This window comes from Leopardus geoffroyi, chromosome D3 (assembly GCF_018350155.1).
Source record: "Leopardus geoffroyi isolate Oge1 chromosome D3, O.geoffroyi_Oge1_pat1.0, whole genome shotgun sequence".
Taxonomy (NCBI): domain Eukaryota; kingdom Metazoa; phylum Chordata; class Mammalia; order Carnivora; family Felidae; genus Leopardus; species Leopardus geoffroyi.
In genome coordinates, this window is record NC_059339.1 from 6937538 (window position 1) to 6965367 (window position 27830).

Sequence of the window (27830 nt, forward strand, 5' to 3'; positions counted from 1 at the left end):
CCGTGGCTGGGCTTTCTGGACGATTCCCTCCGCAAGGTGCTAAGGCCGCCTTGCTTGCTCCCTGCACTTACCCACAGATCTCCGATCTCCCGAATGTTGCTCCGATGGCGTTGGCAGTCATGTAGCACCTGCAGCGGCAGCGGGGGGGGGGGGGGGGGGGGGGCAGGTATGAAGAACCCGGACTCACGCAGGCGGGGTCCCAGCATATGCACCGCCCATGCTGGCTGGCACGCCGAGGGCAGGGAGGGGTGGGGACAGGGACACTGCTCTGCCTCCCTGGAGTGCTGGCCTGCTCAGGCAGCAGCAGGTGGAGGGCCCGAGAGCCCCGCCCCTGTCAGCACCAGCGGACAGTGGTGACTCACATTCGGGTGCCCATCTCGGAGGACCTTGTGGAGCACGTGGCAGAACTTCCAGCTGAGGATAGAGCTGCTGGGAAGGGGCAGACCAATGGCGTAGGACCAGAAGGTGAAGGCCCCCTTCTCGTGGTGAGTGCCCAGAATGATGCCTACCAGGGTCAAGGCCAAGTGCAAGAGGCAGAGACTCAAGTGTAGGGAAGGCTGGGGTGCTCAGCGAGTGCAGCTGAGTGACACAGGGAGAAGGCTGGCCCCTCACCCACAGCCACCCAGCACCTTCTCCCGACACCCCTCTCCCACCACGTCTGCAGGAGTTCGCCGAAAGCGATGGTTTTCTGCCAAGGTCAATCCTCACAGATTTAACCGGGACCGACAGCCCAAGACTATAGATGGTGTTGCCCAGATGGGACTGAGAATGTAAAAGCAGCAGAGCAAGGCAGGAGACCCGGCTGGCCCGGGGCCACACGAGCATGCGCCTTCTCGGGCCTCTGTCTTGTCGAGGGCACGCTTGACAAAGCTCTGGTGGCCAGCCCCCCAATTCACTTCCCACCAAGTCCACAGTCAGAGATAACGCAGGGCAGGCCCACACCCTCCTCTCACTCTCCCTGCCTCCCCCCAGACACCAAGAGGGACAGCGGCCGGCCTGCCCGAAGCAGGGAAGGGAAGGATACGCCGGGCGTGCTTCTCCTTCACAGGGGCCTCCTGGGTGTTGATGGCTTTGCTGATGCTGATGGCCTGGGAGGGAACAGAGGAGGCAGAGTTCAGAAACTCACCAGGCAGACTTCTCCAGAAGACACAGGATGGATTCTTCCCGTCAGCCAAAGGAAGGTGTAGAGACGCAGAGGAAAAGGAAGTTCTCTCAACCTGCGTGAACCAGAGCTCTGAAGACTTTTCTTTTACTTGACTCGTACAGCTCAAAGTGAGTTAGTACCCGATGCCAAAAAGCCCCTGGGAGCCTTCTAGGGGCTAGGATATAAGGACAGAGGCTGGCTGGTAGCTGCAGGACGCCACCTCTGGGCAGACACCTGTGTGTGCTTAGCTCACCCCAGAAGGGGAGGCCCCCTGGGCCCCAGCGGGAGCGGCCACTTGCAACAACGTGGCATCCTCCGCCCTATCCCTCCTGAGCCCTCGTGAAGACACGTGTGTCACCCCCCACCCACATTACTCTGGGGCAAGGCCACACGGCCACTACACGGAAACACGGGACAAACCCAGGTCCTGTGGCCCGTCTGCCACGCGGGCCGCCTCCCTCCTGGATGGGGACAAGTCCTGACTCGGTGCCTACCCTCACTGAAGCAGATGGTGACCGTGGCCCCTACTGGAGGCGGTGGGAAGTGGGGGGATCCGCTCAGCATACCTGCTGCTGCCACTCGGGCACTGAGCAAGCAGCCATGTCACTTGTGGGCAGAGGTCCTCACCCATGTCCACCTGCTGGGGTCCTGTCTCCTCCCCCTTAGGGCAGAGCCTCCACAGCCCGAGGCCTCCTGGATGGGACTGCTCCCTCAGCAAAGGGCCCCAGCACTTAACGCCGGTCCCAGCTTTCCTCGAGGGGATGTTTTATTCCTCTACCTGCAGGCAGGTTCTACAGGCCTCTGTCCAGCTGCCCAGCACTGAGCTGGGGACATCAATGTTTGTGGCTGGAGAAGAGCCGCCTATGTCCCCTGGTGGGAGCGACAGGCAGGTGCCCGGCAAACCTACAGACGCGATCCTTCCGTCCACCACTGGTCCTTCCCCAGGGCTCACGGCAGCCTGCCCCCCAGGCCATGCAGGATCTGCAGTGGCTGAGCAAGGGTTGGGGCTGCCCTGTGCCCTCACCCTGCAGCCCGGGACCCATGCCGGCAGGTCAAGGCCTTGTCAATAGGACGCGTTTGTGTGGTGGCCTGACTCAGACAGGAGTGGGGAGGGGACGGGGCAGAGGGAGCCCCACAGGGCAGCCCCGACACTTGCTTTCCTCTTAGCCCAGAGGCCGCCACACCATCCACCTCCAGCATCCTCACAGCGTAACTGCCCAGCCTGGCCAGGAGGCGGTTCACCCCTGCACACGTCCACCACGAACCGACTTTGGGCCTACTTGGCAAGGCTGTGAGATTTCCTCTGTCGGTAAGAAAAGCAACCCCACAGGAGCAGAGGCAGGCCTCTCCCATCAGGCACGCAGCTGCTGAAACCGGCCCAGCCCCCGCCCCCCCCCCACAGAGCCCACTGTGACCCCGCTCACGGGACGCAGGAGTGCCGACCCCACACCAGGCCCCTCAGGGGCCACTCTCCTGGTGTCCCGTCCCAGGGTCCCAACGGAAACCCAGACAGGCTCTGGCTTCTCTTATTCCCAAAGCTGTGGCGAGCCAGACCTGGAAGGCTCCCTTGGCCATCTGTGTGCCCAACCTCCGCCAGCACAGCCTCCCTGAGGCCTCAGCGCCTGGCTTTGTTCAACAAGCATCACTGAGCAGCCGCCGGGAGAGAAGTCGAGCCCAGCCCCTACTTCTCCCGGCCCCACATAACCACCACACCCCACCCAGGCAGAACTCTGTCCACCACAGTGGTGGCGACACTGATGATCGCCAACTGCCGTCTCCTGGGTGATTACACTGTTCCGGAAACAGGCGACACCTCCAGCAACAGCCGTAGGAAGTGGGCATGAGCCCATCTTCCTGATGAGAAAACTGAAGTATAGAGAGGTTAGGTGTCCTGTCTGTACAGCTACTAAGGACAAAGCCAGGTCCGGCTGCCTGTTGTGTCCTTAGCGACTCTGCCATACAGCGTCCCAGGCTCCTCCCTCCCATACGGGCACAGAGCTGGGAAGGGGCAGGCAGGGGTGGCCGTGCACAGGGCAAGGGCGTGGGGCCACGCCTCCCCCAGCAGCATGCAGCTGCCAGCTCATAAACCGGGAGTGTCCGGTCTCTGGGGGTGTGTAACTCCATCCCCCAGCTGCCCTGACACCTGAGCTGGCTCTTCTGATGACTGCCACCTGGTCTAGCCTGATCCGGAAGATTCGGAGCAAAAGCAGAGCCGAAGCGACACATGCTGAACAGGCCCAGGAGGAAGCTGTGGATGCAGAGACGCAACCCCAAGTCAGAGCAAGCTGAAGGGGCACCCACAGTAACTGCTCTCCCTCCTGAAGGCCAGTGCTTTCTCCTCCTGGGGTCTGCAGCTGGACAGCAGAGGCAGAGACGCGCCCTAAAGGGACAGGCTGGCTAGGGCCCAGCAAGGGAGGGGAGTGGTGGGGCGGGCAGCCCTTTCCTCCGAGCAGGGAGGAGGCAGGGAGGAAGCCGTCCGCAGCAGGAGCCAGCAGTGCGTGGCTGAGCCAAGGTGGGGCGCCAGGGTGAGGCAGTCCCGCCTCCCAGTCGTCCCCCGGGTCACTCAACACAGCCTGTACTTCACTGATGGTCCAAATGTACACTGAGCACCCGCTCACTGCTGGGCACTGGACCCCTCGAAAGACCACCCCCACCACCACCCCTTTTGGGTCTCTGCTCACCGGTCCCATTCCTGCTGCCACCCTACGTCAGTCTCCCCTGATCAACGCTTTTCCATGTACTCAGCTACTCAGCACCCCCTGACAAGGATGTCTTCCTTACTTGTCTATTATCTGAAGGTGAACGCCACGAGGGAAGTGTTTCTGCCTCTCCGGCTGCCCCCAGCCCCTAGATGGTGGCCGGCACGTGGAAGATCTCCCAAAGCGGGAGCCCCGGTGAGATGTGGTGTCTTGGGTACACGGCAGGATCTGGCCATCAGGCTCCTCCTCTCTCCCCCACCCGCCCTCCCAGTGCTGGCGGCAGGAGCAGGGTCCCTCCCGGGGTGGGAACACGGCCCCGTTGTGTGCAGGGCAGCAGATGTGTGGGTCGGGAAGCCTCACAAGGAGGCACAGTGTTCACACAGAGGGAGTCTGTGCACACTTCACAGGGCCTCGCTTTTCCTACCAGGCACAGCAGCCAAGCCTCGTCCCGGGAGGGGATGTCAGGCTCCGGGGACCCCGTCTGCCTCCCTGGCCGGTCCTGAGTGGGCTGCAGGGGTGGGAAGAGCTTCAGGGTTCTTCTCCATAGCGCCGGAATCTACGCGGGGCGACTGCGACACAGCTCAGCTTCTAGGGTTTACAGTCTCAAGGCGGCTCCACACAGCGGGGTATCCTCACAATAGCCTGCCAGGTGGCTGGGGGGAAATTCAGAGGGGAACCCAGCACTGCCGTGTGGGTTCTCTCCAGCCTGCCGGCCTGAAAAATAGGCTTCTTCTGGCCCTGGTACAGCCACCTAGGCCAGAACTACCCCGGCAGCTCTGACAACAGCAAATTTAATCCCTCACGGCTGGCGGGATCAATTGCCATGGAGAGAAACAGCTTGGAGTGGAATGGATTGATCAGAGGCCCCGATGCCTGGGTGGAAAACCCAGAGCTGGAGAGAAGGGTCCTGGGGTGGGAGGGAGGACAGGTGGTGACTGTCTGGGGATCTGTCTGCTTATCTGACTCCCGGGGAAAAGAGGGAACAGTTCCCTTGACCTTTCAGTGGTTGGGATGGGGGGGCCAGGGAGTGGTTCTCCCACTGCAGGAAATCAGGACAAGAACAATAGCGGGGAGTTCCGGGGCAGCCGTGAGACCCCAGAAAAATGCTCAGGGGGACTTTGGTGGGAGCTGGACGGTCTGCAGAGACAGGTTTCTTAGACCGGGGAGCAGGAGACAGCGAACGGTTTTACGGGCATTGAGGCCACTGCTGCCCTTTCTGTGCTGGAAAAAGCCAACAAGTCCACACTCGAGGCCCTGGGCAGCCACCCCGCCTGCAACCCTCCACTTGCTCCACCCAGTGTTTGGATGGTGAGCGGCTGGACCTTCGGAGGGGAAGAGGCGGGTACAAGGCGGGTACAGGCTAAGGGATGGGAAGGCTCCGGCATGCTCTGGAGACAGAAGCAAAATCGCTTTCACCGGGAAGCTGGTAAAAGGTGTATTTCATGCCACAACGACAGCAAACTAGGCTAACTTAATAATAAAATGATTTTTGTCAAGTTCGGCCATGGGCCAAGCTGCGTGCTAGGCACTTTACCAGTATTACCTCATTTAATCTCCTAAGTAACCTAGGAGGAGGCAGATGAGGAAAATCGAGGCTTAAAGAAGGTAATCACTTGCCCAAGGTCACAATAATGAAACGTTGACCAAGTGCTTTTGCCCTGCCAGGCACTGTTCTAAGTGCTTTGCATATTGACTTGACCCTCACACAACCCTCCCTCCCCCATTCACACGGAGAGAGAATCTGCAGGACTAGACCCAGGCTGCCCGGCTCTGGAGACTGTCCTCTCGGCCACCACTCCACCACTGGGTCCTGGAGGAGGGAGGCTGAGCCAAGGAAGCAGTGCGTCAACAGACGTCCTTCTTTGTCCCGCCACAGGAACCCTGCAACCCCGGGCCACTACCGCTCAGGGAGGACCTGGCCCGACTCCAAGTCAGAACACACACTCTGGATCAGGGATTCGTTCAAGCATCGGGGCGGCACCGAGAAGCTCACGGGCCCCCATGGCTCCCCACTCCTGTGAGCAAGGGCATCTGACTCTGGGCTCTGACCTTCATCTCCGCTTACTCTGGCTCCCTCCCAGGGCAACTTCTGTCCTGCAGCCAGGACAAGCGAAGCCTGGGGACGCAATCCAAGGACCAGGCCGGAGAGAGCGGCCAATGGCGCCCGTCCCCGGATGAGCAACTGGCAGGGACACGCACCAGGAAACATCCCAGCAGGTGCTGGTTCGGGAAAGAGGAAACCCTCGAGGTGGCCAGGCCAGGACCGGAGCCACAGCAGGTGGTACCTGAGAGGCTCGGTACCTGGCGTGGACTCCAGACGGAAGCAGGGCCTTGAGGCATGGATGTGGTCAGTGAAGCCAGAGGACCAAACCCGGAAACCCCACTCAGCAGCTGCTCACAGCAACCCAGTCCCTGCCCCATCAGCTGTGGGGCTTCACAAAGAGCAAAGGGGACCCCAGGAAGTTTGGGGAGAGCCACACAGCCAAGGAGGGTAGTGGGGAGGAGAGTCACTGAGGACAGAGCAAGAGTGTGGGCAGCTCACAGAGCCACAGCTCCTCAGCCCGACGTTCACCAACGTCAGTTACACTATGATTGTTTTAAAAAAAATTTTTATTATTTATTTTTTGAGAGAGAGAGAGACAGCATGAGCAGAGGAGGGGCAGAGAGGGAGACGCAGAACCCGAAGCAGGCTCCAGGCTCCGAGCTGTCAACACAGAGCCAGATGCAGGGCTGGAACTCAAACAGTGAGATCGTGACCTGAGCCGAAGTCGGACACTCAACCGACTGAGCCACCCAGGCGCCCCCAGTTACCCTGTTCTGCAAACCCCCAGCCCTCGCTCAGCAAGGGGCTAAGTGGCTGCAGAGGACGCAGCCCTGGCTGTCCTCTGTGAGGTCAGACATCCTAAAGACCCCTTCGCCAGGAGACCCCGCGCCTGGGGACAAAGACAGGTCTTCTCACCGGCCCCACTGGTGATGCTGCTGCACCCCGGCCCGCACACACACTCACTTCATCCCATCTCACTGGGGAGCCTTCGCTTCGGAAACTTTCCCTTTCCAGACGGAGGCTTCCCCATCTGGGAAGCGGGAATGAAAACCCCTGGGTCTTCTAGGATGCAAACATGCACAAAGCCTGTCCGAACACCTTGCTTTGTCGCAGCCACACACTTCCACCTTTTCTTCCTCACAGGGCCAACCAGGTCCCAGCCTCCAGGCGCATCTCCCCTCACCCAGCTCTCCACTAAAACGCTTCTTCCCGGAGGATCTTCCCCAACCATCCTCTCCGGAGAGCAGCCTCCCATTTACTTCCCCGAGGACATTTATTATCCGAAACCGTCTTGTTTACCACTTAGTCTCAGCTTTTACCTCTGACCCCCAAACAGATGTCCACGGCACAAGGGACTCTGTGAGTCCCGCTCCCTGCTGTATCTCCAGTCCCCAAACCCGTGCCTGGCGGTCAATAAATCTTTATTGGATGAGTCAGAGTGAACACTTGAATGAACAAAAGCTCTTTCACATGTACTTTCTGGTTAAATTCAGGGCAGCGAGTGAGTGTCTTTCTCCAGCTAATAATTTAACCTCTAGTTAAGTAGTAAAAGCAACTATAAAACAATTTCTATTCTTAAAATCGGTCCTGAAATGAATCAGACTCAAGCCTCCTGGTGCCGTTATCACGACACTTCACAGAGGCACTCAGTGGGGCACAAAAACGTCCTTCAAAGAGCCAAGGCACGGGGACAGGCAGAGAGGTGGGTTGCTCTCCGAAGAGTTGTTTGAAGGACAGCAAGACCTCGAGACCTCATTCAAAAGCGTTTGCCATCTCAAAGGCCATCTCAAAGGCCACTGCCTCACGCAAACACAGGATTTCTGCAGCTGGGGCGGCGCTGGGATGTGGTCACATGCAGAGCAGGGAGGCGCCCGGCAGCTTGCTAATTCTGGCAGATGGGAAGTCAGTGACGCAACACTGTCCTACCCTGATTCCTTCAACCGCTCAACTGGCAACTCTCGTCATTCACATGCCCCAGTCCCCGCTCAGTCCTGGCCCTGCAATCACCCAGTTTATGAAACTGCAGGGCCCTGTTGACACCTACCCCTCCTGACGGCCGGCGGGAGCTTCCCTGTCACTGGGACACAGCTAACAAGTGGCAGCCGGACCAACGCCACTTCTCCCCAGGGCCCTGCAGGTGACAGGCAAAGAGGAGGATGACGTAGCCTCGAGTCCCGCCTCCGTAGGCTGCTTCTGAATGGACAGGGAGCCAGCCTGGGCGGCTTCCTTCCTCGGGCCCTGGTGATATCACTCCACAGACCTGTCTGTCCCACAAGCCAGGGGGCTGAGTCACCCCCTGGCCGGCGAACCCACTAGTTTGAGGAGTGTGTTTATTTCAACCAGAGGAAACACAATCCTGCCTGGACTCAACTTTTCTCCACGGGCTGTGGTGGGTGCCTTGGGTGGCTTAGGTCTCACCAAGTGACAGCATCCAAGAAGGGAGACCTGCTGGCCCCGTGGCCTCGGTTCAGCCACACACAGCAAGCGTGTCTCCTCAGCGCTAGGACGGAGGAGGAGCCAACAGGTCCTGCCTGAGGATCTCGGGGTTCAGCAGGCAGTACTCAGGGGCTCAGAGGGGAAAGCAATGCGATCCCTGCTCCTGTGGACCGGAACGCACGCCCACCCTCACAGCAGCCACGGACAGGGAGACAGGGAGACAGGGAGACAGAGAGACAGAGAGACAGGGAGACAGGGAGACAGGGAGACAGGGAGACAGGGAGACAGGGAGACAGGGAGACAGGGAGACAGGGAGATGGCGTTTAGGTCAGGAGAACCGGGGGAGCATAGCAAGGCTTGTGCAGGGGGGTTAAGTGGCTGACGGCTTCACCAATGAGGGCATATGTGAGTCCGCCCTGAGATCAAGGGAGGAGGAAGGCCAGCAGCGCAGCCCGGCTGGCAAAGGCATCTCCACTCTTTGCGCCAAGCGTCTCAGGTTAACAGACTGGGTTTCCCTGACCCTCGGCCAAACCGGCTCCGACTCCCGAGTTTCCACCGCAGCCGTGGGACTGAGCAAACCAGTGCTCAGTTGGGTTTCATTCACAAATGGGTCCGGCCTGGGGCAGGCTGGGATGCTGGCCTGGGGGCAAGGTGCTGGCTCCCCCCAACCTCGGGGCCTCCTCCCGGAGAAGGGGAAGTGCTTCTGGAGTGTGGGCACTTGCAGGCTCATTCTCCCAGGAAGAGGCTGTTCCCCACCTTCCCGTGTCCGCCCACCCCTGCAGCAGATCGGCCTCTCTTCCCAACAGCCCTCGCTCCCCCTTTACAGACGGCTACACTAGGGGCCCAGGGACAGAACCCTACAGGGACACTGGGTTTTATTTCTGCTTTTCTCTACAGCAAAACCGCTACCACACGGCATTTCCTCTGCACCAGGCAGTCCTGCACTGTGAAGTCCCAAGTGCCCCCAGCCACTCTGGGACGTGTGCAGGATTCTATCTCCATTCTGCAGGGAAGTCCTGCTCTGAACCGCTCTGCCAAAGCACACCTGTCCTCCTTGCACTTCTCCCACCTCCTGCACGGAGACAAAAGCTCCAGGAGACGACACGGGTGGTCTTTGCCTCCCTGTGGCACACCCCAGGGCACCAGGCATAAGCCACACAGTCAATGGTCCTCACCAACGTGCCACGGGGACACATGGCCATCAACAAGAGAAGGGGAAAGGGAAGGACCAGCAGCCCCATCCCCACCTCAACTTGGACCAACAGGTCACATGACACCCAGAGAGCACAGGGAGATTCTGGAGGACTCTGGCAGCCCAGGGAGTCAGGAAGTCAGCTGCCTACTTGAGCATCACCAAGGGGAGGGCATGTTGGTGTGAGACAGCTGTGCACGTGGCAGGAAGGGCATAGCTCACCACCCATGACCCACCCCAGCTGACTCGGGACTCTGGCGAGGGGGCAGCACCCTAGGTGGGCTGTGTGCCTGTCTCTTTCCCTCCTTTTCAGAATGCCTTGGCTCACCTCCGTTCTTCAGCCGTTCAATCTGTCTGCACCAGATGCCAGGCCCTGTGCCCACATGTGGGCACCTCATGCCCCCCACGACGGGGGGGGGACCGAAATGGGAGAGTCCTGGCTGTCCCCCACATGGTTTAGACTCCTTCCCAAATTCAGAGGCCAGGGGACATTTTTTTTTTAATTTTTTTTTTTTTTTTAACGTTTATTTATTTTTGAGAGAGAGACAGAGCATGAATGGGGGAGGGTCAGAGAGAGGGAGACACAGAATCCGAAACAGGCTCCAGGCTCTGAGCTGTCAGCACAGAGCCCGACGCGGGGCTCGAACTCACAGACCGTGAGATCATGACCTGAGCCGAAGTCGGCCACCTAACCGACTGAGCCACCCAGGCGCCCCGCCAGGGGACTTTTTTTGGTAAACATTTAAATGAGGCCCAAAAAGGGGTTAGTGACTTAGAGAGTGTTAGAATACCACAGTGTTTAGGGGCTCAGTCGGTTAAGTGTCCGCCTCTTGGTTTTGGCTCAGGTCATGGTCTCCTGGCTTGTGAGTTCAAGCCCCGCTACAGGCTCTGCACTGACAGTATGGAGCCTGCTTGGGATTCTCTCTCTCCGCCCCTCCCTCTCTCTCTCTAAAAATAAATAAATAAACTTAAAAAAAAAAAAAAAAAAAGAGGGGCACCTGGGTGGCTTGGTCGGTTAAGTGCCCAACTTAGGCTCAGGTCATGATCTCCCAGCTTGTGGGTTCAAGCCCCACATCAGGCTCTGCGCTGATAGCTCAGAGCCTGGAGCCTGCTTGGGATTCTGTCTCCCACACTCTCTGCCCTTCCCCCACTTGCACTCTTTCTCTCAAAAATAAATAAACATTAAAAAAATTTTTTAAATACCACAGCGTTCATAAGGAATAAAAAAAGACACGAAAGTGTATGTGCTTAACTGCCTGCCAGTGGAGGAAACTCCACAGAGGGGGTGACCGGCAAGGTAGGACAGGAAGTCAGGGCAGAGAGACCAACTTGTGCAGTATGGGAGTCGGAAACAATGTTGCGTATTTGGGAACGGCCCTCAAACTCCAACTCAAGTGGAGATTCTGAACAAGGAGATTCTGGGAGCCTGGGTGGCTCAGTGGGTTAAGCATCTGACTTCGGTTCAGGTCATGATCTCATGGTTCGTGGGTTCCAGCCCCACATCGGGCTCTGTGCTGACAGCTCAGAGCCTGAAGCCTGCATCAGATTCTGTGTCTGTCTGTTGGTCTCTCTCTGCCCCTCCCCCACTCACACTCTGTCTCTCAAAAATGGATAAACGTTAAAAAAAATTTTTTTTTAATTAAAAAAAAAGGAGACTCTAAAGAATTCCTGGTTAGGGGACTTTAAAAAAAGAAAAAGAAAAAGACCAATGCCTGGGGCTTATCCAGCACTTTCATACTGACATTTTAAAGACACCCCCAAGTGACTCTAACACTGGGCAGCCCTAACAGGTGGTCTCTGGCCATGTGTGGTTAACTGAGCACCTAAAGTTGTGAGCCCAAACTGATGTGCTGTGTCCAACACACAACAGATTTTGAAGACTTAGAAGGAAGATTTAGAAGAGGGGTGGGCGCCTGGGTGGCTCAGTCACAGTTGAGCATCTGACTCATGATTTCGGCTCAGATCACGATCTCACAGTTCATGAGTTCAAGCCCCACATTGGGCTCTGGGCTGGGTGCTCCTAGCCTTGCTTGGGATTCTCTCTCTCTGCTCCTCCCCTGTCGTGCATGCCTCTCTCTCTCTCTCTCTTGCTCTGTCTCAGATATAAATAAATTTTAAATTAAAAAAAAAAAAAAAAGAAGGAGGGGCGCCTGGGTGGCTCAGTCGGTTAAGCATCCAACTTTGGCTCAGGTCATGATCTCACAGTTCGTGAGTTCCAGCCCCACGTCGGGCTCTGTACTGACAGCTGAGAGCCTGGAACCTGCTTCAGACTCTGTGTCTCCCTCTCTCTCTGACCCTCCCCTGCTTGTGCTGTCTCTCGAAGTCTCAAAAATAGTAAAACATTTAAAAAAAAAAAAAAAGAGGAAAAGAATGTAAAATATCCCATTCATAAGTCTTACAGTGATTACACTGTGAAATGGTTCCATTTTGGATACATCGGGTTAAATAAAATACACGATCAAGATGAATTTCACCTGTTTCTGTTTACTTTCCAACGTGGCTAAAGGAAATCTAACATGACATGTGAGATTCGTGTTCTGTTGCTACTGGGCGCCGCTGCTCTAACATGATCCAGGGCCCACGAGTCCTGAAGGTCAAAAACGTTACTCTTCACAAGATTTCGATTCCCCTGGGGGCTGCTGAGGGGATGGGTCACTGACCTGGAAGACGGGCCCTAAGAACTGTTTTCTGTATGCTTTCCCCCCACGCCTGTCCCCCCCCACACACTGCCCTCACAACTAGAAAACCCCCAGCACCAGGACAGTCCTAGCCCCCCACTTAACACTCCCCCACCAGGCTTGGCTCACTGAGCAGGGTGGCCCCTCGCTATCCTGACCTCAGCGATCTTGCAGAGGCTTTAGCCACAGAGCAGCACAGGGACTCACAGACAAGGAATAAGCAAATCTGAAGTTTAGCATTTCCTATCTGCTGAGTCCTCGTCCATGATACGCCTCAAAGACAGGTTTCCTCTCTAGTGGAAGTTCTGAACTAGTTCTCAAATGTTAAAGCTTTTTTTTTTGGGGGGGGGGGGGGGCGGAGGGAGGAAGACAGCTGGCTATTTGCAGAGCACTGCACCATGCGTTTTGCATTCTGGGTGTATTAGCAGCCTGTTAACCGCTGTAACAAATCGCCACAAACCCAGTGCCTTCAAACAACACAAATGTTTATCACCTTACAGTTCCGAAGGCCAGAAGCCCAAAACAGGTCTTCTGGAGCTAAGATCAAGGTGCCAGCAGTGCTGTATTTCTTTCTGGAGGCTCTGTATGCGACTCCACTCCTCGCCTTCTCCAGCTTCTCCAGGACACCCACCGTCCTCGGCTAGGGGCCCCTTCTTCCATCTCAAAGCCAGCCAGTACTCCTCTCTGCAGACCCTCCCTGTCACCTCCTCTCCTGCCTCCCTCTCCCACATTTAAAGGCTCTGGGCCCACCTGGCTAAACCCAGGCTAGTGAGCCTATTTTAAGGTCAGCTGATGAGCATTTTCTCACCAAGTACTGTAACAGATTCACGGCTTCCAGGAATTAGGATGTGGCCACCTTCGAGGGGCGGCCTACCACAGTGTTTCTCTATACCTTAACACAGCCATAGGAGACAGGTGGAATTATCTCCATACAGATGAGGAGACAGATTCAAGAGTTAAGCAGCTTGCCCAGGGATACCGTCTGTCAGTGCTTTCCATGACATGCCACCTTTGTAACGCCACAGGCTATTTTCAGGTTCGGAGTGCAGGCATACAGTACTCTGTATTGAGAATGTTACAACAACGAAAAGCCATTACTACAGCGTCGTCTCCATTTTGAAAAGGGGTTTTATCACCAAGAGGGCTAAAGTCGTGGGGAAGAATCGACCAGCTTTCTGGATGCTCCCCTGGGATCATTCTCTCTCACACACACACACACACACACACACACACACACTCACACACACACCAGGCAACGATCACAAGCACCAGCCACACAAAGGAAGCACGACTGCTCTAACACTCCTGACTGGGGCAGGGAAGGGACCCTGTTTTGCAAAACAGGGTGTGGCCTGTCAGGAAAACTAATATGGAAGCATTTTTCCTACTCCTGATCCAGGAGTCCAAGAACAAAGGTGAGGCTGGCAGATGGTAACGACAAATTCCAAGCAAGCTAAAGTGCTCCCCCGGAACACAGGGCCCTGTGGTCAACAGGAAGACAGAGGCAGTGTATTCCAAAGGGAAGGTGAGTCCGTGAACTGCATGTGCTATTTTCTGTCCACAAGGAGACATGTAAGCAGCAACCTCAGCTTTCTGGGTCCTTTCCGCCAATGGGGCCGGCTGGCAGCTCACGAGATATTTCTGGGACCGAGCTAATTAAATATTAACCATGCAAAAAACCTTTATCCTACATCCCTCAATAAGTCACTCTGAAGACCAGCAAACCTAGACGCTGAACCCAAACTCAATCTTTCCAGGAAAAAAAAAGATCAGGAAAGGGTAAATCCTATCAGATTCGGCCATTACAAACTTATTTATTATTAAGTAACCCTCTCAGCTCCTAAGAAAAACCCAACTAGCGAAAACAAAACAAAACACTTTCTTGTTTATCGAACCAACCACTAAAATGTATGGACCGGTATCAGAGATTCTTTCTCTTTGACATTAAAGAAGGTTGCCCTTGGGACGCCTGGGTGGCTCAGCCGGTTAAGCGGCTGACTTTGGCTCAGGTCATGATCTCACAGTTTGTGGATTCGAGCCCCGTGTCGGGCTCTGTGCTGACAGCTCGGAGCCTGGAGCCTGCTTCGGATTCTGTGCCTCCCTCTCTCTCTCTGTGCCTCCCCCATTCATGCTCTATCTCTCTCAAAAATAAATAAACATTTAAAAAAAAATTTTTTTTAAGTTGCTCTTGATTTATAACTTAAAGGGTAAGATTAGTGAAACTGGCCCTTTAAATTCCATCTCCTCTATGAAGCAGTCAGACCTCCTTATACCTCCTCAAAAGCATGGGGAAAAAAATCTAAAAATCAGTGCGTAAATAAAGCTTCTGACAAACCCCAGATTCTATCTGCCAATTAAATTTTCCTCTCCGTCCTTGCACATGCTCCTGACACAATTAATTACGTATTAATGACTTTAAATTAAATGCCACATCTGTTTTTATGATGGGCTGCCCCCGATGAAAAGAGGCCAGATGATGATGATGATCACAAGGATAAATTAATAATTTGGGGGCAGGTGGGTTCCAGCTAATGGAACGGCTTTCATAAAGCCTTGGTGTCCCCAAATTTTATTATCGTTTTCATTGTTAATCATAAGCACAAAGGTTGGACGGTCCCCCTGAGTTTTCCTTATTTCAAAATGAAAGCTGTTGTTGACTGATGTAGATAAACTTGATTTGAAAGCAACTGCGGAAGTCACTGCTATGGGCAGGGACAGGTGGGAAGGAACTTGCTACAGCAGCCACAAATGTCACCACACCGCTTCAGACAGGGTCAGGAGGGGTCCCTTCGGCTTCCTTTATTTCTAAAGTAAAATTTCTCTGCTATTTCAGTCTTGGTTGACTTATTCTGGCAAATAAGTGTGCTCTCCCCTCCCCCAGGCAGAACACCACCTCAGTATTTGTAAAATAAAAAGGAACAGAAAGCCAGAAGCACAGCAGCGACTGCGTTTTGTGTTCTCAGCGGGAACACATGTACAAACACACACCCGCGCCATTGCTGAATTTTGAAAATAACCTTCCCAGGATAGGCGCGTGGGAAGTGCAGGAAGGGAGCCCTAGGAAGTTTCTGTCTGTCAGGAGCCGGTATTTAATAAGGGGGTGTGAACCTATTTATATGTGGGCCAGCGCTCAGGCAAACAAGTCTGGCTACATACGTGAAACTTTTCGCCCGACATATAATAAGATATTGTGCGGCCCTGGAAAACAGCTCGGGCGAGGAGGAAACTGGGAGTTTCCTTCAAGGAAATGCTCTGCCTCCCCGAGCTGGGGGCTTTTTCCCGCGGCTTGGAAGAGGGTGGCAGGAGCCCGCTGGGGAGGGGCGGCACGACCAGGGCGCAAAATCCAGGCAGGCCCCGCCGGGAGGCGCACCAAGGCCCGGGCACACCTGACCCCACCTGGCTCACCGCCGCATCCTCCCCCGCCCCGCACCTGGGTCGCCCGCCACCTTGCTCCCCGGGTCCGCCGGCCCCCCTCCGCCCGGGTCGCCCGCCACCTCGCTTCCCGGGCCTCCCGGCTCTCCCGCCCCCCCCCCCCCCGCCCCGAACCACCTCAGTCCCCAGGCGACCTCTTGCGCCCCGCTCCCCTCTGCCCCGGCCCCGGCGCCGGCGCGCGCTTCCGGTTCACCTGCGCGCAGGGCGGCTGGGGGCGGGGGGGGGCGGAGGCTGGGGCGCAAGGTGGCGGGGGCAGCCCGAGCCCGGCCAGGCCCTGAGGGGCGCGCGCGAGGGGTCGGGGAAAAGGGCACCCACCCCCACCCCCCCCCGCCCGCGGCCCCGACGCTCGCCTGGGTCTTGTCGAACTGCTCGCGCTCGGCCTCCAGGCTGTGGCCCGGCCTGCGGCTCAGCACCCGCGCCGGCACGCTCTTGATGCTGTTCATCCTGCCGCCGTCGCCGCCCGCGCTCCCGGCCCGGCTCCCGCTCCGCGCGACTGAGCGCGTCACCGCCGCCCGCCCCAGCCTAGGCACCGCGAGGCCGCCGCACGGCGCCCGGCCGCCCCGCCCCTGCGCCCCGCCCCGGCCCCGCCCCCGGCCCCGCCCCCTCGCCAGGCGGAGCCCAGGCCAAGGCCCCCCACCCCCCTTCCAGCCCCTCCACACCTCAGCCTACCCCCCTGGGTCGAGTCCCTTCCCCGCAACCTCCGCTCCGCACTTAGTAAGTCCCGTCTACACCGGAGCAGGATCTGGCTCACTGGAGAAAACTTGGCCTCAACGAATCTGACCAACGGAAGCACAACTAGGCATTTTTCCCCCTTTTTAGTCTTATATTAATTTATGTGTCAGAATGCACACAAGTAAGCTCTCCCCTCTCTGTGCATCTCAACGCGGGGCTGTGGGATGAATCTTCGGAGATTGCAGGCTCCGCATCGGACACCTTGCCAGAGCCGAGGAACTGCAAGGGGAAGAGGACAGGCAGGGCTGGGACAGCCTGCGGACGGATCTGAACACAGCACAGCGCGGGGCCATCAAAGGGCATGCCACCGGAGGTCGTGTGAGACTTTAAAAAACCCTGTTGTTATTTGTTTGCTTTTTAAATGATCGGTCACAAGACTGAAGCAAAAAAAAAAAAACAAAAAAAAAAAACCCACAGTTCTCCCAAGTGTATGCTTATCAGATGGTCATTTTGTTTCTGCTGTCCTCAGTTTTGCTCTCAGAATGTAGGTGTGAAGTCACCCGATACAGGACTCCCCTTGAAGCCGGAGAGTGATGCCTACAGAACCCCGAAGGTGGTCTCCCTTTCTGTAACTTCACTGATGGCTCTCTGCCTGCCCCACAGCTGATACGGGGCACTTAAAACTGTGTGTGACAAGGCTCTCTCCTCTGACTCCACCAGAGAGGAATTCACCGTGCTTTTACCCAATTCCAATCCCTGAGCAGCGTCTTCACCAAAATAACAACGGCTAATATTTATCGAATGCTTATTATTTGCCAGGCATTGAGCTAAATCCTTTACACGCACTATTTCGTTTTCAATCCCCAGCACTCTAGTCAACAGCTGTGGTCTGATAAAGACCACAGCAAAGGGGCGTGCTGGCTCCAGACCAGCTGTTTCTCACACTCCGTTTTCCACATTGAACAAGATCAAGTTATCCTGTGAACTTCCTACTTAACACAGCATCTTCTTTCAAACAGACAGCAACCCCCCTGGGTCTGGAAACATCTGCCACAGTTGCGTAACATCAGCAACCAGCTACCTCTCTTTTTAAGAATGGTTTGTTACTGGGATCCAAGAGCACTTTCCTAAAATATCTCTAATGAATTATAATTTGTCTGCCTGTACGGAAGCTTTTGAGCTCCTGGAGGGCAAGGACCACCCATCTGACTCCACTTGATAACCTCAGCAGAGTGCCTGGCACATTAGCGATGTCCAATAAATGTGTGTGAAATCAAGGGCTGAAAAGGTGAGTCGAATAACCCCCCATAATTTGGTACGCTTCAATATATGGCTTAGTTTTCTAAAACGAGCAGCCTGGGACACAAGGATAGAAGCTTCCCCACTCTGAATTTGTTGAAGTGCATCTCGGGTAACACCTTCAGGCAGCAGATCTGGTTCTAGTACTGGCCCCTGTCACTGGTTGGCTGAAATTCTCCTTGTCATCGGCACGAGGGTGCCATTTTGCTGTGTCTCCAGGGCTGTGTAATGCTTTCTGGAGGCTATTACAAAGACAAAGGATTTGGGATATGTATGAGACCTCACTTCAAGGAAGCCCCAGGAAGATGAACAGTAGAGATTACATCATTGGGCTTACTGAAATAACGAGGCTGTAATCCCCACACTGCCTCAATGACACGTGTGTATGATCTGGCCCCAGCCTCTCGGTCCAGCTTCGTCTTGCACCATCCTAGTTCATCAGGTCTGAAAATGCATCACGCTCCTTTCCACCTCAGGGCCTTTGCACATGCTGTTACCATGGTCAGGAATGTTCTTCCTCTTCCTGTTTGCTGGTTAGCATCTACTTATCTTTCAGCTCTTAGTTCAGGTAAGAACTGAAGCCTCAGCCCTTAACCTGTGTCCCTGATATATGCTGTCACAGTAGCTCAAAGCTTTATTTTATAGCACTTACCAGTTTTTATGACGTATTTGTGATTGATTAAGGTCTGTCTCCTCCACTGTAAACAAGGATTCAGTCTGCTTTGCTCACTGTTGTCTCCCCAGCGGCCAGCAAAGCAGTGTTTACTGTGTGCTCAAATTATTTTGTTTTGTTAGATGTCCTAAGTGTGCATTTGGCTGAGAACCCAGAAATCATCCTTTACAGGACTGATTAATGTGCCCTCCTCATTTGATAAACTCCGCTCAAAGACCACTCTGGTTTTTAACCTACCTTGCCTGCTGTGATTAATGTGTCTGGTTTCTTAGTCTGGACCAACCTTACCCCACGGAGCCTCTCAATTCCATGCTTTTCTACTACAACTTTTTAGGTAAAACTGTTATTAGTGTTTACATATTATCTTGAATCAGACTTTCTTTTGGGGTAGTTCTATTTTTGTTTAGATCTGCCCACAAATTCTAAAAGTACCCTTACACCAGTCTCTTTTTCTTTTTTCAGATTTTTATTTATTTTTGAGAGAGAGCCAGAGCAAGCACGAGTGGCAGAGGGGCAGAGAGGGAGGGAGAAAGAGAATCCCAAGCAGGCTACACGCCATCAGCACAGACCCCCCCCCCCCCCCCGCCAATGTGTGGCTCGAACTCACAAGCTGTGAGATCATGACTTAAATTCAAGAGCTGGATGCTTAACCCACTAGCCACCCAGGGGCCCCCACACCAGTCTCTTCTGATAGAAGGCTGAGATAACTTCTGGCAGGCAAACTGTATTACCATTTATCTGCCTCCTCTTAAGATGATAGAATGTTGATGACAAAATCAGGATGCTCAAATCTGGTTTGATCTCACAACTCTTTCAAACATACTGAGGCTGAGTCTCCCTAACAGAAACTGCTCACATATCTAAATAACTTAGGTTGAGACAGAGAAGTAGATGATAATATTAAGATTTCCCATTTTGGGGTTATACGTGCTGTAATTCACAATAACGTGGTGGGGTAAGATAGGAACTGTAGATATTATAACCCTAGGAGCTCAAGTACATTTAGCCACAGAATAAGTTTTGACTTTTTTTTTTCTTCAAATTCTATAGTTCCCTGAAATCTTCCTACTAACTAGCATCTCGCCAGTGTTCTATTTCTCTTTTCACTGGGCAAGTAACGTGTAGCCATGAACCTAGCGCCAAGAGAAGGAGAAATTTTCATATTTTGTTTCTCAGGCTGGAAATCAGCCTCCCCGGGGACATTTTAGGTTTCCAACAGCTCAGAATCAACTGTACCTTTCTCAGACTCGCTCTGCACAGACTGGCCGGCCATGCCTGCAGGAGAAAGCAAGCATTTATAAAGAACTTCGGCAGAACCTCACCCAATTTCTCTTTTCAGCACCCTAATTAAAAAGGCTACATGGGGTGGCTCCTCCACTCTCACGAAAATCATCTCTGAAGTAGCACTGAAACCTTTCAACAAAGGGGCATTTATACAGCACAACGGAACCTTGATAACTGCAATGCTTAAGAAAACTACATTCCCACTCCCGAGGAAATTCACTTGCCAGGCTGGGTTTTAAGCGACTACCCTTCCTTATTTCACTCCTGTATAATACAAAGAAACCCAAGAGAGTTATTTTTCTTATTAAAAATATTTTTTATTGGCTGAAGCTGATCGATTCTCTTTTTTAGAAGGGATAGAAATGCACATTAGTATATTCTTTAAAAAATTAAATTACAAGTTAAAAGGGAAGTGTTTTTAGTCTTTAATGATAAAGAAAAAAAACGCATATAAAACTTGATCTTCCAGCGAGCCTTTGTTTGTATGAGTAGATGGGACTTACTACAGACCCAGACACGATGGGGCTCTGTTCAGCTCGGGGACAGACGGGCCTCGATTGTCAGTAACTGATGAGATACTTTGCAGTTAAAAATATGTTCTATCATATCATTTTATGTCTATTTTACACAGCGAAGTCCAGAGCAAAAGCCACGAAAGAGGAGGAGACTATTTCTCATATATTTACAGCTGTCTCTGATAAGCTGTTGGTTGTAGTTTAAATGCATGCACAGGTTTTTTAAAAATCAGAGAGTGAAAATAGCACTTTATATGCAGGGGTTCTCGATTTTATGTTCACACTTTTAAAGAGCTTCTCTAGTACTTAATTCTAGTCTGCATCTTTACAGAGAAGTCTTTTTCTCTGTGAGCATAATATACATAATTGTGTATACAGACAATACACAATAAGGTCTAATTGCTTACACATAAAACAATATTTCTTCAACATGAAAACGGTCAACTTGAAAAGCAATAAAATACAGATGTTGAAAAACTAACTTTCAGTTTCTGCTTCCCTTTGGTATTAAGTGTTGCTTACAAAGGATTACAATCCTCTTTTTGTTTTCAAGGTTAAGCATTAGGTATTGATGTCTGCTTCCTGCCTTCCAAAGTTGGAAAATCGGCTTCTGCAGGAAGGAAACAACAGAGTGAATAAAATCAAGTCAAGGAGAGCGGTGGGCAGTGTGTTCTAATTCACAGTCTCTAAAAAATTAACTATATACATCCTGATTTTTGTCTACCTAAGGTCGTGCAAAATACCATAAGTCTTACAGCTTCTCAGCAAAGAGAGAGAAAGAGAACAGGAGACAGGGAATAGCTACCTGCGTTGACTGCTTTCACAGAGTTCTTGCTTACACTGAAAGCATCTGAAATGATTATGTCTTTTAACTTCTCAGACTGGATTCTGAAGAAACTTTGCATATGAAATGTAGGTTTAACAGAAGGAAACAAATCAAGAAAGTGCAAACTACACCAATTAGCCTTTTTCCCCAAGATTTTTTCTTTTTATTTATTTTGTTTATTTATTTATTTTGAGAGACAGACAATCCCAAGCAGACTCTGCACCCTGATGAGGCGCTGGGACTCATGGACCATGAGATCATGACCTGCGTGAAACCAAGAGTTGGACACTTAACTGACTGAGCCACCCAGGCACCCCTGGAGATTTTATTTAAAAAAAAAAAATTTTTTTTTTCAACGTTTATTTATTTTTGGGACAGAGAGAGACAGAGCATGAATGGGGGAGGGGCAGAGAGAGAGGGAGACACAGAATCGGAAACAGGCTCCAGGCTCTGAGCCATCAGCCCAGAGCCTGACGCGGGGCTCGAACTCACGGACCGCGAGATCGTGACCTGGCTGAAGTCGGACGCTTAACCGACTGCGCCACCCAGGCGCCCCTATTGATTTTATTTTTAAGTCGTCTCTACACCCAACATGCGGCTCGAACTCACAACCCCGAGATCACGAATGTACACTCCATGGCCTGAGCCAGCTAGGTGCTCCGGTCAATGAACGTTTTTATAAAATTGAAACCCTATGAAAAGATTTCTTTCTGGACAGATATCCAGATGAAAGGCTGAAATGTTAATTTAGATTCTGATTTTGAAAGCTATCTGTATTCATTGCCTTAACTTTTTGATCTGCATTTCTCATACCAATAACTGACATTTTACTGATTAAATTTAGAAGGTATGTACAAATAGGTCAAACAAGAGAAAGGATTACAGGTCAAACAAATGCGTGGCCTTGACTCTACATTATCAACGTTCCCAAGTTACTTATTAAATATCAATTGAGATATAAAGGGAGATAAACAAAAGTGACTTACCTCTGACCACAGTGAATACTGAAGTTGACTTTTGTTTTCTTCAGTTAGTAAGGAGGGTATTTTTTTGAGCTGACTCTTCTGAGACTTCTAAGTTCTATAAAACAACTTCTAAATTAGTACCCAGGAGAGAAAAACTGGACAGTACTTAAGACAATACACAAATATAGCAGAAATGCCTTTAAAAGACCTAAGGAATTAATGAAATACAATGAAGTAATTTCAAACAACAAGCATCCATCCAGCAAAGAGGTACTGATTTCCTATTCATGCGTGGGGCCCTTTTGTCTCTAATTGCCTAGTTGGAAGGCTCTGTTTGCTTTACCATGTATGTTATGCCTTAAACTCTGGCAATCAGCTAATACCCAGATATAACTGTCTCTTTGTCAGCCTTAATATGGACTATGTCATGAGCCCCTAATGATGACAAGGGTCATCAATAAGAATCGACAATTGTAAGTGCCACTGTTAATTATAAGTACTTACTGAGGGCTTGGTTAGTTAGCATTGTTAGGTGTTCTGGAGATTTTTTTTTTAATGTTTATTATTTATGTATTTTTTTTTCGTTTTATTATTTATTTTTGGGACAGAGAGAGACAGAGCATGAACAGGGGAGGGGCAGAGAGAGAGGGAGACACAGACTCAGAAACAGGCTCCAGGCTCTGAGCCATCAGCCCAGAGCCCGACGCGGGGCTCGAACTCACGGACCGTGAGATCGTGACCTGGCTGAAGTCGGACGCTTAACCGACTGCGCCACCCAGGCGCCCCTATTTTTAATGTTTATTCATTTCTGAGAGAGAGAGAGACAGAGCATGAGCAGGGGAGGGGCAGAGAGAGAGGGAGACACAGGATCCGAAGCAGGCTCCAGGCTCTGAGCTGTCAGCACAGAGCCCGACGCGGGGCTTGAACTCACGGACTGTGAGATCCTGACCTGAGCTGAAGTCAGATGCTTAACCGACTGAGCCATCCAGGTGCCCCTTGTTTATTTTGAGAGAGAGAAAGAGAGCATGTGCACACGAGTGGGAGAGGGGCAGAGACAGAAGAGAAAGAGAATCCCAAGCAGGCTTCACGTCAGTGCAGAGCCCGATGCGGGGCTCTATCTCCTGAACCAGAACTGAAATCGAGTTGGATCCCAGGCGCCCCTGGGAGATCTATTTTTAAAAAGGCGAAAAAGAAGGAAAGAGAAGGATGACACCTGGAAAGACAGCGGTAGACACAGCTGGTGGACTTCAGGGTGCAGGGAAAGCCTGCCCCCTCAGCCTCTTCCTCCTCCCCAGGGGGCCTGCATTTGAGCCAGGCTGAGGCTCTTCTCAATGCTCCCAGACCTCCGGGCTTTAATCATCCCACTTCCTCTCTGCTCAAACAGCCTTCCTATGTATTCTACCATCTGATGTATTTTATTTCATTCCTTTAAAAACATTCTTCTCAAAGGGAGCTGTAGGCTTTCCCAGCCTGCCACAAAAACAGGTCAAGAACCCCGACAGGACCGACAGTCTCGAGCTAGCAATGAGGATGTCGGGTCCCCTGTGCTCGTCAAAAGTCCAAATTCAGTTTCAGGCTGAGTCCCTCCCTGTTTCCACCCCTCAACTAAGTAGGAAGCCTGCTGTGGGGCAAGGTGATGTGGTCAGCTATGCTGTGTTTTACTCTTTCTTTTCTCTCTCTTTAAATCATTGGGGCTTTTAAAAAATAGTTAATAGGGGCCCCTGGGTGGCTCAGTCGGTTGAGCATCTGACTTTGGCTCAGGCCACGATCTCACGGTCCGTGAGTTCGAGCCCCGCGTCAGGCTCTGTGCTGACAGCTCAGAGCCTGGAGCCTGCTTCAGATTCTGTGTTTCCCTCTCTCTCTCTGCTCCTCCCCTGTTCATGCTCTGTCTCTCTCTGTCTCAAAAAAAAAAAAAAAAAAATAAATAAATAAATAAATAAATATAAAAAATAGTTAATACACATTCAAATACGATAAAAAGAATATATATTCTTTTTTTTAATGTTTATTTATTTTTGAGAGAGGGAAAGAGAGGGAGAGACAGAGCACACACGTGGGCAAGGGAGGGGCAGAGAGAGAATCCCAAGTAGGTTCCATACTGCCAGCCCAGAGCCTGCCCCAGGGCTCGAACTCATGAACCATGAGATCGTGACCTATGCCAAACCAAGAGTCGGATGCTCAACTGAGCCACCCAGGCGCCCCCAAAATAATATATATTCTTATCCCCATCCCTTTGGGTACATGTGAAGAATAACATATGAGCCTTTCAGTATCTTGCTTCTTTTCACTTAATAATATATCCCATAAGTATGTCCACATCTGAGCTCTTCCTCACTCTGTTTTATGGCTAAGCAATATTCCAGTGTGGACACACCATTGCTACTCCCTGAGTTCCTTTTTGCTGGACACTCGGGATTGTTTCCAAACTTTTGCTATTACAAAGCAATGCTGCAGGGGTGTCTGGGTGGCTCAGTCGGTTAAGTGTCCAACTCTCGACTTTGGCTCAGGTCGTGATCTCATGCTGCACAGGTTCGAGCCCCGAGGGGGGCTCCGTGCCAGGCTCTGTGCCGACAGTGCAGAGCCTGCTTGGAATTCTCTCTCTCTCCCTCTTTCCTTGCCCCTCTCCTGCTTGTGTGCACTCTCTCAAGATAAATGAACTTTAAATTTTTTTTTATTTTAATGTTTATTTATTCTTGAGACAGAGAGAGACAGAGCATGAGCGGGGGAGGGTCAGAGAGAGAGGGAGACACAGAATCTGAAGCAGACTCCAGGCTCCGAGCTGTCGGCACAGAGCCCGACGCGGGGCTCGAACTCACGGGCCGTGAGATCATGACCTGAGCCGAGGTTGGACGCTCAACCGACTGAGCCACCCAGATAAATGAACTTAAAAAAAAAAAAAAAAAAGCAGTGCTGTAATGTAAAACTTGTACATAGGCCACTTTATACACATGTGGATGTACTGGTAGGAGAGATTCCCAAAGCAACACTACTGTGTCAAAGGCTCAGTTCTGCAATTTTGAGTAAATGGTGCCAAGTTCCCTGCCAGAAGGTTTGAATCACTTTGTGCTCCCCCAGCAATGTCTAAGAATGTGTTTGAGAAAAAGGCTTTGAAATAAGACCCTTGTTCTCTGCAACAGATGCCCAAAAATGGTGATGCAGACAGGCTGCTCAGAATTTTACCCTGCTTCCTTATTGCAAAAATTAAGACTTTTTACAAATTGGGGAGCCTGGGTGGCTCAGTCAGTTGGGCATCCGACTCTTGATTTCCACTCAGGTCATGGGGTTGAGCTCTGAGTCGGGCTCCAAGCTGCCAGCTCAGAGCCCACTTGGGATTCTCTCTCTGCCTCTCTCTCTCTCTCAAAATCAATAAACTTAAAAGATTCTCTCTTTCTCTGTCCCTCTGCCCTCTCCCCCGCTCACACATTCTCTAAAATTAATTTAAAAAAAAAAAAGAATTTTTACAAATCATTTGCTTTTTTCTATAACTATCCAGTTCCAAGGACCAGAGGGACGGAATTTGTAAAGCATGTTGCCAAGTATATTTCTGTGAATTACATTGTTTTTTTCAATGTTTCCAGAATTAGTTAATAATCTTCCAGAAAATTTGTTACATCTGAAGGCAATACTTTTTCCAACTAATTCCAAACGATTACCTGATTCTAGCTATGGAATATTAAGTGAGAGAATTAATCACTTTTCCTCACCTGTAAGATGAAAGGTTGAGATTACACCCTCTTCTAGGTCTTTCTAGCTCCAAAATTCTCTTAAACCAAGTATTCACCAACCTCAAGCAGCTTTAGCATTTTTTTCATTCTCTAGCTGAGGTTACTGTTTTTTCTTTTTTTTTTTGAATTTTTTAACATTCATTATTTTTGAGAGAGAGAGAGACAGCACAAGTGGGGAAGGAGCAGAGAGAGAGGGGGACGCAGAATCTGAAGCAGGCTCCAGGCTCTGAGCTGTCGACACAGGGCTCGAACCCATGAGCTGTGAGGTCATGACCTGAGCCGAAGTCAGACGCTTGACCGACTGAGCCACCCACGCACCCCTGTTTTGTCTTTTTTCTGACCATGTCCATTCCAGGTATTTATTTACTGAGCGTCCTCTAGCAGGTACTGTGTGTGCTACAACTAGGAATGCCAAAATGAGTATGAGGGGCTCCCGAGGGTGCTCGCAGAGGAGGGGAGGACATGTATGTAATCTGCTATCCTGCACTGTGACCTGTGCTCTCATGGAGATACGTATATGGACACGTACATACAAAGCCCTGCTATGAGGACAAAAGCGAGGGAGCTATCGATTATATCTTAGATAGGAATTTGACATAAAACCCTCCAGAAGAGGGGCACCTGCGTGGCTCAGTTGCTTAAGCGTCTGACTCTTGGTTTTGGCTCAGGTCATGATCTCACAGTTCATGGGTTCGAGTCCCACGTCAGGCTCCATGCTGGCAGTGTGGAGCCTACTTGGGATTCTCTCTCTTTCTCTCTCTTTCTCTCTCTCCCCTTCTCTCTTTGCCTGCTCACTCACTCTCTCTGTCTCAAAATAAATAAACTTAAAAAAAAAAAAAAAAACAACCCTACAGTAGAGGTTAGGAGCCTGAGGCCATGAGAATGACTAGGAGTCGGCCAGGTAGATTATACTGAAAGACAGTTCTGCTCAAACACTTGTTTTGAAAATATGAATTTGTTCCAACACAGCCGATATATTAGGGAGCAATCTGGGCCTAATGTGAAGTTTGCATTTATTTACCTGCAATTTTGTCCACGAGAAACGCTAGGTAAATTGTGCCCAGTTGCCTGAGCCATGGCACGCCGGAATACAGACACACACCTGCACCCCTCAAACATCCACTGCCCTCCCCCAGTTTCCCCGTGTGTGTTAAAAGCCACCCCATCCACATCTGCTGCTGTAACTTCCCAGCCAAGTACCTTCTTCCCTCATCCCAGTGAATCATAAGCTGCCACCTCCCCAACACCCAATTCCACATGCAATCTTCAGGTCTTTCTCAAGATAAAGTGCCATATTGCTTACAGGACTTATCTATTTCTTAATGACTTGTATAAAAACTGTATAAAAACTGTCCTACTGGGGTGTATAAAACTGTATACACTGTATAAAAACTGTCCTGTATATAACTGTATACAGTTATATAACTGTATAAAAACTGTCCTACTGGGGTGCCTGGGTGGCTCAGCCAGTTAAGCGTCTGACTTCGGCTCAGGTCATGATTTCGTGGTTTGTGGGTTCAAGCCCCACATCGGGCTCTGTGCTGACAGCTCAGAGCCTGGAGCCTGCTTCAGATTCTGTCTCTGTCTCTCTCTGCCCCTCCCCTGCTCATGCTCTCTCTCTTTCTCCCTCTCAAAAATTAAAATAAACATTAAAAATTTTTTTAAATATATGTACTCTTTATTTTTTAAGTTTCATTTAAATAATGTCTATACCCAACGAAGGGCTCGAACTCACAACCCAAGATCAAGAGTCTCAGGTTCTTCCAAATGAGCCAGCCAGGTGCCCCAAGACTCTTTTTTTTTTTTTTTTTAAAGTAAGCTCTAGGCCCAATATGGGGCTTGAACTCACAACCCCAAGATCAGGAATCCAGGCGCCCCTTTTCTATAGTAAAGGATTAAATGATACGATCTAGTAGCAGGTCTAATATTCTGTAATTCTGAGCCAGTGCTAAGTATAGAGGGTATCTCAAGATACCTGTAATGACTGTAATGTGATCTGAAACCATCTGTGATCTCTACTAGGAACAAAGTCATAGGCATTATGTACTCCTATGACTTGTTTCCTATATCCAGAATTGAAGGAAGTGCTAAATTTCAATCAGAGGTTAATTAAAATAAGATTACATGTGTTTTTTATTCACATCAAAGTTTATGGATCCCCTGAATTCTATTCAACAAACTCTGGTTAAAAATCTCTGCCTAACAAATCCAAAGAGAAAAAAAAGGAGATCGATAATTAGCCGCCA

The 27830-nt window shown here is 51.3% G+C and overlaps 2 protein-coding genes across 15 annotated transcripts in view; both read right to left on the bottom strand.

The window, feature by feature from the left end:
* The window catches only part of HIP1R (huntingtin interacting protein 1 related), a 29367-nt gene extending 13177 nt beyond the window's left edge, over positions 1 to 16190 (bottom strand). The window contains exons 1-4 of one of the 3 annotated variants that reach the window (XM_045459544.1): positions 15976 to 16190; positions 1025 to 1088; positions 363 to 505; positions 72 to 128 (exon numbers count right to left, since the gene is read on the bottom strand). In XM_045459544.1, the coding sequence (XP_045315500.1) occupies positions 72 to 128; positions 363 to 505; positions 1025 to 1088; positions 15976 to 16068 (357 nt within the window). In that variant the 5' untranslated portion in view covers positions 16069 to 16190. Of the gene's footprint in view, positions 1 to 71; positions 129 to 362; positions 506 to 1024; positions 1089 to 7931; positions 8258 to 15975 lie in introns of those variants that run through there. The other 2 variants (XM_045459547.1, XM_045459545.1) reach the window with 2 other exon arrangements.
* A 3764-nt stretch (positions 16191 to 19954) lies between these two features.
* CCDC62 (coiled-coil domain containing 62) overlaps positions 19955 to 27830 on the bottom strand; it is a 45525-nt gene continuing 37649 nt past the window's right edge. For all 12 annotated transcript variants that reach the window (XM_045459653.1, XM_045459655.1, XM_045459654.1 and 9 more), the window contains 2 exons: positions 21881 to 21974; positions 19955 to 20678 (listed from right to left, as the gene is read on the bottom strand). In XM_045459653.1, coding sequence (XP_045315609.1) covers positions 21921 to 21974 — 54 coding nt within the window. In that variant the 3' untranslated portion in view covers positions 19955 to 20678; positions 21881 to 21920. The remainder of the gene's footprint in view (positions 20679 to 21880; positions 21975 to 27830) is intronic.